At 40.9% G+C, this 11,215-nt stretch overlaps 1 protein-coding gene across 1 annotated transcript; it reads left to right on the forward strand.

The window, feature by feature from the left end:
* The first annotated feature begins 6,986 nt into the window (after positions 1 to 6,986).
* LOC110880469 lies at positions 6,987 to 8,117 on the forward strand. The gene has a single exon (XM_022128992.2). It carries the CDS (start codon positions 6,987 to 6,989, stop codon positions 8,115 to 8,117), a length of 1,131 nt encoding a protein of 376 aa, XP_021984684.2.
* The last annotated feature ends 3,098 nt before the right edge of the window (positions 8,118 to 11,215 follow it).

Here is an 11,215-nt window from a genome sequence, read left to right on the forward strand (position 1 = left end):
GAATTTGCTGTTCAAAAAAAATATAACCACGATTTGTTCCATATCTCTTTTATTTTTATAAGTTACAATTTTTGTCTTGAAACATTCTCTTTTTTCTCTCTATTGATTTCCTTACCTTTATATAAAAGAGAGACATTTTTAGCAAAGACAATTAACACATTTTCAAATAGCTAAAATCGGTTTCACCCTTGTGATATTCACAAAGTTTTAGGATGTATAACTAATGTATTTGACTATTTGAGTGATAAAGTATGACTAAGGATTTGTCAAAGGAATTGAGTGATAAAGTATGACTAAGGATTTGTCAAAGGAATTGAATTGGATTTTGGAATTTAAAATCTTTTCAAAAGCGACTGGAATTTATGAAATTAATTTGAATTTGTAATGAATTTGAGTGATAAAACAATTTTAAAGGAATTATATAATTTGGGTTGTGCAAAGGGCCAGAACCGACCTGACCTGACTGGCCCGGATCCATCAGAACCTTATACCCTTTTATTGATGAAATTGATAACCAGAAACCGAACCTTAGAAGACTATGTGGTTCCGGGTCCTAGAGATTCTAATGGGTTGGGTAAAGGGTTTGATGAGCCAGAACCTTTTTTATGTAATAAGTCTTTGAAGGTTTAGATCTTCCCATTCTTTTAACACATTTCTCAAAGAATTCCTTCATACGATTCCAACAATAGCCCATGAGCTTCTTTTTTAAGTCACTTTTTGTTTCCCAACTTATGTTTTAGTAATGATTTTGTCATTCTCGTCACTCAAAACATTATGCGAATCCATTATGTATACAACACAAAACAAAGATACATGCATATATACACCGGAACATACCAAATTTGATTAGAGCAACATACATAAATATATACTTCAGATTTGGTTATGATAAATATATAATGTAATATATCGCATCCATACATGTATATCTAGCTGAAAAATATATCAAGAAAAATAAATTGTTATTTTTTAAAATAATACTTTTCTTTATTGAAGGGGTAAGGTCCCAAAAACCTCTTATCAAGTACTTGGGACCATACCACAACCTCATCTCTTAGCCCTCTTTTGACCTTGCGCGGCCGCGCAACTGGTCCTACAGAAAGCTTAAGAGAAAAATAACAAGCAACACTTGCGCGATACGAGGAAAATCATGAATCCTTGCGCCTTCATAACAAACAAAGGATGAGAATCCTAAGTTAGACATTTCCGCTTAATAATACCAAGACTTGGATATAATTTATTCAAACTAACACCACACGGTAAAGAGTCACACTAGATTATGGCCTTGAGCTTCTAGAAGACTCAACCATGCATCACCAGACGGTTATAACCGTCTGGACACGTGTCATCACCCCAGGCCATCCCGGGATCACGATGATGGCATGGAATTGAGGAAAAACCTCCATTTGCCCACTTTCCACGTGGCATCTCCCCAGCCTTTGATTAAGATTGCGATCCGTGTGCTCTCACGATCCGATCAAAAGAGATAACGGAAGAAAAATAACTGCTTACGGGGTTAGCATCTTCCGTTAACTTTTCACCAACAGGTTTTCCCGCCTAAACTCCCAGCTATAAATATGAAGATAATTCAGGTATGAAATTCAAGTTACACACACTTCCTCAATACTTCCTCAATACTTCTTCTTCTCCATAAACACATACTTATTCTCACGCCGGAGTCGGGTCAAAGAGAGAACCCCCGTCATCCCCTTGACGAGACTAACGGTGCTCTGTTTTGCAGTGTTCACCGGAGAAAAGGATCTGTCCATCCGAATCGAACGAGAGAGAACCATCCTTTTATGCAGAATCTGACCCCCTAGTTAATCTGATTCCAGTCGATTAATTAGTGTTTCTTCATTGGCGCCCACCGAACTCTCTGTTTTACCTATTTTCCTCGTTTCGATTTGTTTCCTATCATTCTCTGTTCTCACATGGCAGAGAATTCATCCTTCCACCCACCAAGTCCTCGATCTGAATTCAAGGACATTCAGGTTGACGGAATTCTGGGAAAAGAAGAAAACAACGACAGTTAGTCAGAAGGAAATGACTCCATAACAGTTCATAACCATTCAAAACGACTCTCAGAAAAACCTCCAGAATACTGGTTTGACAGGTTCCAGATCAACATGGAACAAATTTTTGGGCAAATCAATAAATCTGGGATGTCGAACGTCAGATCTGGTGAAAAATTCGGAGCTACAGTGTTGGACTCACAGGCACCTGATCTGTGGTACATCCAAACTGATAATCAAAACGGAATGGTGGAAGACACCAAAACAATCAGATCTAAACAAGTGCATATGGTGCAAGGAGGTCCCTCAAGAAGACCAAATAAGCGACACCACAATCAACATTGGAGAGAACAACAAGTTGTGTTTCCTATTGTTCCTGGAGGCCCTCAGGAAGAACGACCAGTAATCATTACTAGCATCTTCGGCCATTACAAAACGGACTACATGTTCATAGATCCAGGAAGCTCAATGGACATCATATATGAACAGTGTTTCAAACAGCTGGATCCAGAAGATAAAGCACGCCTAGAGCTAGTTGATTTTCCCCTTACCAGTTTTTGCAATGAAGCAGTATTTCCATTAGGGCAAATTGCATTCCATGTGACTCTATCAGATGGCAAGCATTCACGTACAGTCACAGTAAACTTCATGGTCATGCCAGCAACCTCACGCTACGACGTTTTGCTAGGAAGAAGATCACAAAGGGAATTTAGCATGATCACTTCCATTCCACATGCTGCGTGCGGATTCCCAACAGAAACAGGAGTAGCAATCCTGTACTCAAGCAAAGAAGTCATGTACGTTGATGATGAACCACCCGCAAAAATGGCCAAGCCATCAACAGCAAATGAACCGGAGAAATGGGTCTTAAATGAAGAATACCCAGAGCAAAGAATCTTACCAGGGCACGCCATTTCACCCGTAATACGAGTACAATTGAAGGAATTACTGTCCAACAATAAAGACATATTTGCTTGGTGCCCAGCAGATATGACCGGAGTCCCGCGAGAAATAGCGCAACACTGTCTCAATGTCAAACCCTCAGCGGAGCTTGTCGCGCAGGGAAGACGAAGTCTCAGCGCAGAGAAAGCGGAGGCAATGAACGAGCAGGTCACAGAATTACTCAAAGCCGGAATTTGCGCGAGGTACAATACCATACCTGGGTCGCTAACCCTGTCATGGTTCAAAAACATAGCGGCGGGTGGAGAATGTGCGTCGACTTCAAAGACCTAAATAAAGCTTGCCCAAAAGATTGCTACGCACTCCCAGAAATCGATAAAAAAGTCGATTCTTTGGCATCTTTCAGATGGAAGTGTTTTCTCGATTGTTACAAAGGTTATCATCAGGTCCTCATGAAGGAGGAATGTGACACCCCAGGAAAACCAGGAAACCAACGCAACTTAACTAGCTTCCTCAGTAACCACGTGCTAAATTCCGGGACGAAATTTTCTTAATAGGGGGAGAATGTGACAACCCTCGTATTTGCATGTATCCGTACGATTATTTAATGATAATTAAAGTGCTTAGTGACTGTGTTGAATTACTTAACTGTTTCCTGTTACTGTGTCATACTTACATGTGCGTGTTAGCATACTAGTAGTATGCAGAAAACTTGACTAAATAGTCCTGAATATTTTCCTAAGTGTTAGGAATTAATTATGTTACAAAAATATACCTATAAGACATCTTACGGAACAATTAAACAAATTAACGAAACAGTATCTGACCGAACAACCGGACATTACCCGGGACACCGAAATTTTGTCAGAAATATTATTTTATTATTCTTAAATAATTACGGTCACAAAAATCCCCATACACTATAGAAACATGGCATACACCCACTATTCTTGAAAATATCTTTAACCTTCTAATTTAATACCTATTAGTTAACAAAAATTTTCATTTTACCCCCCCCCCCAACCGAAAATCTGCCATGATTACATATATATTTTGTTTAGATTTTTGTAAAGGAGATCTTAACTTCTGTTGGCCAAGAATCTTATGAATGATGACACTAGGTATTAGGTTTGCTTCTAGTTCCAAGGAAACTCATCATCACTTCAAAACCTTCACTCAACCTCACCCCCTTCCCTTAATTTTCGGCCCCCCTCCCCCATAACCGATTTCACCACCACCCTCTCTCATAACCTTCATCTTCTTCATACAAGTTTCCCCTCCAAGCTTGAAGAACATTCAAAGTAGTTACAAGTTGAAGGGCCACGAAGAAGCTTTGTTCAAGTCTCTAGCACCATCACTTCTTCATCATCCTTGCACTAAGATTGTTACCCTAGCCTTGTGCTAGTAGTAAGTCCCTTCAAACCATTGTTTCATCTTGTTCTTTGTTATGATATTTAGTAGGATGATGATAATCAAGCAACACATGAAAATGAACACTAAAAAGTTGAACATGAAATTCTGCATGAAAACCATATATAAAAAGGTTGTATGAAGTTGAAATCTGGTTGGTTTAGGGTTGGTTAAAGCATGATTGAGGTTTGAACATTAAACCATCGATAAACCATGGTTAGGACCTTTGTTGATGCGTTTTTAGTAACCGCTACAATGTAAACAGCTTGCTGAGTTGTATTTCCAGCCAACTTCAACAGGCTGTAACTGGACCGTTTTAAATCGAAAAACCGATTTTCTAAAGCCTAAAATGTGTATTTTAGAATAACTAAACAAATGGCACTGGAATCGTAATTTTTCGAAACCGTTTACTATTTTTAAAGGATTGTTTTTGGACAGCAGCTCAAGCTGCATTTTTACTGCAGAAAATGTGGGCCATATTCGGAGTCATAACTTGAAACCTGAGTAAAATCGACTCATAGAATTTTTACAGTAGTTGGTCACCGTTGTCAGGATGACCCTCCAACTAAAATTTCGTCAATCGGACTTACGGTTAATTTTTAGTGAATTATTCCGTAAACTGCAATCAGAAAGTAACAAATCTGATTGCAGTCGGGAAAATGATTTTCTATAAAATATAGATAACGAACTGGACTCTGATATTTTTACATAATAAATTTTGGAATATATAGGACCTTCTGTAAAAATTTTAGAATTTTTGAAGCACGTTAACTATTTTATTAAAATCCCCGAAAACAGTCCAGTTTTGAATATAAAAGCTGAAACGACATAAGTAGTGATTTTGCGTGTCTAAATGTCGGGTAGGCTATCTGAGAATAATCTAACATGTTATATGTCAATAAAAGTGCTATGTGCAATGTCGTATGCTTGCTTATGAACGGGAATAGATGGGAGGTTACATGGGCATAAACCGCTAAAGTGATGCATGTTATGTGTTAGATGCGTGTAGGAATTTTGTGCTTATTTGAAGTCACTAATAAATTAAGTGGTAATCATACTAGGACGTGATTGACCGACCTTGACTGTTAGCTATCTTTGAGAATCTAACCGAGCAAACCGAGGTGAGTTCACACACTTTCTAAGGCATGGGATTCGCGGTGGTTTGGGAATGGGTTAAAGAATTTAAAACTGAATCTACATATCCTCCTTGGGTAGGATATGTACGGCCATCCTCCTTGGGTAGGATGCCAATATTACTCCTGCGTATTCTCCTTGGGTAGAACTACGTACGTTCGTCCTCCTTGGGTAGGACAACAACCTTACAACTTACTAGACAAAACTCTATCATAAGTCCCTCAATTTTATATCGACTTAATCGCCGAGGCCAATGGCGAGCGGGTCATTAGTTAATAGCGCTATTAGGTTTAACAAACCTCACACCATGCCAGTCGGATGGGCTTGTACTAATGGACTATGGCAAACCGTCAGTGATGATAGACACTGATGTAGGGCACAACTTATTTGCGTTAGTGGTCGATATGGTACAGTCTAGTGGTTCTCATGGGGAAGCCCCCACTAATCATGAATATGGTTTGGGTAATAAGGAATGAACTGGTTAAACATACTTTCAACTTCGTGGTAACCCCCACGGCAATTACGCCAACGAAAGACAAACCACGTTTTCAGAAACAACTTAAAACAAATCAACCAACCGTGAACTCACTCAACTTTGTTGTTGACTCGTTGTTACATGCCTTACAGGTCGCTAGATGCTTATGGAGCTTGCACGAGGAGGAGGTTGTTGTGGGATACGGACTGTCATGTTCCGTAAATCACTTAATCCTTATGAACTATTAAATCTACGTTTTGGATTTTAAACTTATGAACTATGAACTTATATTTTGGGTTTTACTTTTAATGCTTCCGCTGTTTAATTCGAACTTAGTTAACTAGCTTTGGTCACCAATTGTATTGTGATTGGTTTCATTTACTTAATTACGTTGTTCAATATGATTGGTGGCTCGATCCTGGTCACGTCACGCCTCCAAGCGGTGGTACTCCGCATAGTGGAATTTGGGGGTGTGACAAGGAAGATGAAGACAAGACAGCTTTCAGAACTGATAAAGGTATCTTCTGCTATACCAAAATGCCCTTCGGATTGCGTAATGCCGGGGCCACATACCAGAGACTGATGGACACGGTTTTTGGAAAAGATATCGGGAAAACAGTTGAAGTATACATGGATGACCTTGTCATCATGAGCCATGAAGAAGAAACTATGCTCGAGAACATTCAGCGAACATTCAATTCGTTATGCAGCGTTAACTTAAAGCTCAACCCAACAAAATGTTCTTTCGGAATGGAAGAAGGGAAATTTTTGGGATTTATAGTAACAAGGGACGGTTTTAAAGTCAATCCGGAGAAGGTACAAGCCATCCAACTAATGCCGTCGCCTTCCACAGTAAAAGAAATGCAAAGACTCGCGGGAAGATTAGCCTCCTTGAACAGATTTTTAGCAAATCACGCTGCAAAGTCTTACCCATTCATAAGTACGCTACAAAACTGCGCTAAGAAGACTCACTTCCAATGGACGCCAGAAGCGGAAACAACCTTCAAACAAATGAAGGAGTGTTTGATTCAGCAGCGGAAACAGCCTTCAAACAAATGAAGGAGTGTTTGATTCAGCTACCAACACTAACCGCGCCACGAGAAAAAGAGCCGCTGATTCTGTACCTATCCGCAGTAGAGGTAGCAGTCGGCGCGGTATTGATGGTAGAAAGAGAAAACATCCAGACCCCAATCTACTACATAAGCAAGATGCTCACCGGGCCAGAAACGCGCTACTCAATGATAGAAAAGCTGGTCCTTGCGCTAGTACATGCATCTCGACGGCTTCGCCGATATTTCTCAGGTCATGTCATCATAGTTCTCATTAACTATCATTTGGGGCAAATTTTGTCTAAACCCGATGTTGCGAGAAGATTAGCTAAGTGGGCTATCGAACTAGGAGGATACAACATCCTCCATAGACCACGACCAGCAATCAAGGGGCAAGTCTTAGCAGATTTCGTCACTGAAGTACCCATAGATAAAATACAAGAATGTGAAGCAATCCAAAACCCTGTTCCTGTTTTCGATGACAGAGTCTGGACTCTGCACACAGATGGGGCTTCAAATGACGATGGGGCAGGTGCTGGTCTCCATTTAATCAGCCCAGATGATCACGAACTTACATACGCCATACGCTTAGATTTCCGAAGCACGAACAACGAGGCAGAATATGAAGCATTTTTAGCAGGCCTCCGTTTAGCGCTTAAGATGGGAGCAAAAAATCTTGAAGCCAATGTCGATTCAAAACTAGTAGCTGAGCAAGTTAATGGCCATTATGATGCGAAAGGTGAAGCTATGGCGTTATACCTAGAACAGGCGCAAATGCTAATCAGTCAATTCCAGACGTTCAAAATAAACCATATAAACAGAAGTGAGAACAAACACGCGGATGCATTAAGCAAATTGGTTGCTACCAGTTTCAGACACCTAGCTAAAAAGGTACGCATAGAAGTACTGTCCAATCCTTCCGTTCCTCTCAAACAAGTAAACATTGTAGAAGTTGGCAATCCTTCCTGGATGTCCCCGATCATCTTGTACTTACAGCACGGCAAACTCCCGGAGGGAAAGGCCAAAGCCAGGAAAATCCAACACAAGGCAATAAACTATGAGATGGCGGACGGAATTCTGTATCGAAAATCGTTCATGGGTCCACTCCTGCGATGTGTAGACAAAACAGACGCATAGTACTTAGTCAGGGAGATCCATGAAGGCTTATGCGGAATACATACGGGTCCGCGCATGGTAGTAGCTAAGATCATGAGCGTCGGATGCTATTGGCCGGGGATGCACGTAGATGCAGTTGAGTTATTACGAAAATGCACAGCTTGTCAGCGACACGCACCAAAAACCCTCCGTCCAAAAAATCCGCTCGTACCAGCCACATCCGCTTGGCCCTTCCAACAATGTGGCATCGATCTTGTTGGCCCATTTCCTGATGCGCCGGGCGTAGTAAAATTTATTATCGTCACAGTTGATTATTTCACAAAATGGGTCGAAGCTAAGGCATTAGCCTCAACAACAGCAATGGTAATCCGCAAATTTATATGGGAACATATCATTTGCAGATTCGGATTACCATTACGCATTATCTCCGACAACGGCACCAATTTTGCATCAGAAGATCTTCAAAAGTGGTTCAAGGAAATGAAGATCGAACACAACTTTGCCTTTGTGGCGCACCCACAAGCAAACGGCCAAGTAGAGAGCATCAACAAACAGATAGTTGATGGTATAAAAACAAGGCTCGGGACGACGCGCAGAGGTTGGGTTGATGAGCTTCCCAGCATTTTATGGGCTCATCGTACTATGCCAAAGACTAGCACGGGAGAAACCCCATTCAGTCTTGTATACGAATCGGAAGCGGTAATTCCAGCTGAGATTGGCCTTCCATCACCGTGCATGCTTGCCATGGAAAAACAAAACAATGAGCAGGAACGGAGATTGGATTTAGACCTTCTTGAAGAAAGGCGTGAAAATGCCGCCATCACAGAAGCAAGGTACAAATCCAAACTCGAAAAATATTACAATGCGTGCGTACGCGTATGTACTTTCGTTCCGGGAGACTTTGTCTTGCGCGACAATGAAGCCTCTAATGGAGAAAAGCCAGGCAAGCTGGCGCCAAAATGGGAAGGCCCATACATCATCAACGAGGTCTTGGGCAAAGGGGCATACACCCTGAAAAGAGTTGATGGGACGCTGGTTCCCCGCACCTGGAACGCGCAGCAGTTGCGCAGGTGTTATATATAGCCAAAACTTTCCGAAATCTATACAGGCAATGTATTTTCCTATATTACTTTGTATTATTGGCCCCGCGCCCTATTAATGCAAAAGTTATCTTTACACATTATTGTTTATTACAAATTACATATAATTTCTTCGGTTACGCGAAAACATTATGGTAACACATTGTACACCTCATGAACAGTCTAAAATAGGCATAAGCTTCACGCGCATTTTAGACATACGTTCACACATGAGCACAATACCATTTTCATTCGCTCTACCTACTAAAAGCAATTAAACATATGCAACATATTATAATCAGAACAAACAATGGTAACATACCAAGTGCAGCAAAAAGCACTTTAAGCAAATATTTACAGAGAACACAGCAAGTATTTCTTCAAAAAAGTAGTACCAGTTACAACATAAACAACCTAGGAAAGCTGATCCAACACCTCATACATAGTATGGAGAACCTCACCATAATCAGACAAGGGATGAGGATCTACAATCAAAGGATTGACATCCTCTTCATCATCTTCAACAGCAGTCGGAACAGCAACACGACGACGACGTTGGTAAACCATCAATGAACTCCCCCTCCGACCAACCAGAAAAGACTGAGTCACGAGATGTGCCGATAACCGGGTAACTCCACCATTATTGTCGTCTGCAAGACGAAGAAAGAGCCAGTCCTCAGAAGCTTCTCGACGATTTGCATTCTCAACCTTTTCATCTCCAACAGCAAGATTAGTCACCGGTTTTGAAAGTAATATCAAACCTTCAGCAGCATCAAGCACCTTCAAGACGTTAGAAAGTCTCATCCATCGGATTTGTCCTTTGTTCTCCATTTTTCCAAAATTAGGAGAAGAATATTATACCCAAAAATGAATATATAGGCCAAGAGCAGCAATATCGAGATAAGAAATGTGATGATTAAGTGTCAAATCAAGGACCGACTTAACAGCGCTGCCACTACAACTATCACGTCTCATTTAAAACCCCCTGACAGAGTCCACACAAATTCCCAGAAACTACTGTTAAATCAGAAGACGAAGAGTCAACAGAGCTTAAAGAAAATGACGTCAGCTATCGCAAGCTCATAATTACGAACTTTTTTTTCCAAGATTGCAACAGTTCAAACAAAGGTATAAATATCTTTTTCAAAACTGTTCATCTGTCCAAAAAATCAAAAAATGTTCAATAAGCAAAAAAGAAATCTTCTCATAGAAGATTCCTTACTTTCGCACCACAAAGCATTTCTCTCACAGAGTCCAGTGCTCAACTTATTTGCACAAGAATAACACTAGACTGGGGGGACTTGAAGGGGTAAGGTCTCAAAAACCTCTTATCAAGTACTTGGGACCATACCACAACCTCATCTCTTAGCCCTCTTTTGACCTTGCGCGGCCGCGCAACTGGTCCTACAGAGAGCTTAAGAGAAAAATAACAAGCAACACTTGCGCGATACAAGGAAAATCATGAATCCTTGCGCCTTCATAACAAACAAAGAATGAGACTCCTAAGTTAGACATTTCCGCTTAATAATACCCAGACTTGGATATTATTTATTCAAACTAACACCACACGGTAAAGAGTCACACTAGATTATGGCCTTGAGCTTCTAGAAGACTCAACCATGCATCACCAGACGGTTAACCGTCTGGACACGTGTCATCACCCCAGGCCATCCCAGGATCACGATGATGGCATGGAATTGAGGAAAAACCTCCATTTGCCCAATTTCCACGTGGCATCTCCCGAGCCTTTGATTAGGATTGCGATCCGTGTGCTCTCACGATCCGATCAAAAGAGATAACGGAAGAAAAATAACCGCTTACGGGGTTAGCATCTTCCGTTAACTTTTCACCAACAGGTTTTCCCGCCTAAACTCCCGGCTATAAATATGAAGATAATTCAGGTATGATATTCAAGTTACACACACTTCCTCAATACTTCTTCTTCTCCATAAACACATATTTATTCTCACGCCGGAGTCGGGTCAAGGAGAGAACCCCCGTCCTCCCCTTGACGAGACTAACGGTGCTCTGTTTTGCAGT

The sequence above is a fragment of the Helianthus annuus genome, chromosome 10, assembly GCF_002127325.2.
Source record: "Helianthus annuus cultivar XRQ/B chromosome 10, HanXRQr2.0-SUNRISE, whole genome shotgun sequence".
Classification (NCBI taxonomy): domain Eukaryota; kingdom Viridiplantae; phylum Streptophyta; class Magnoliopsida; order Asterales; family Asteraceae; genus Helianthus; species Helianthus annuus.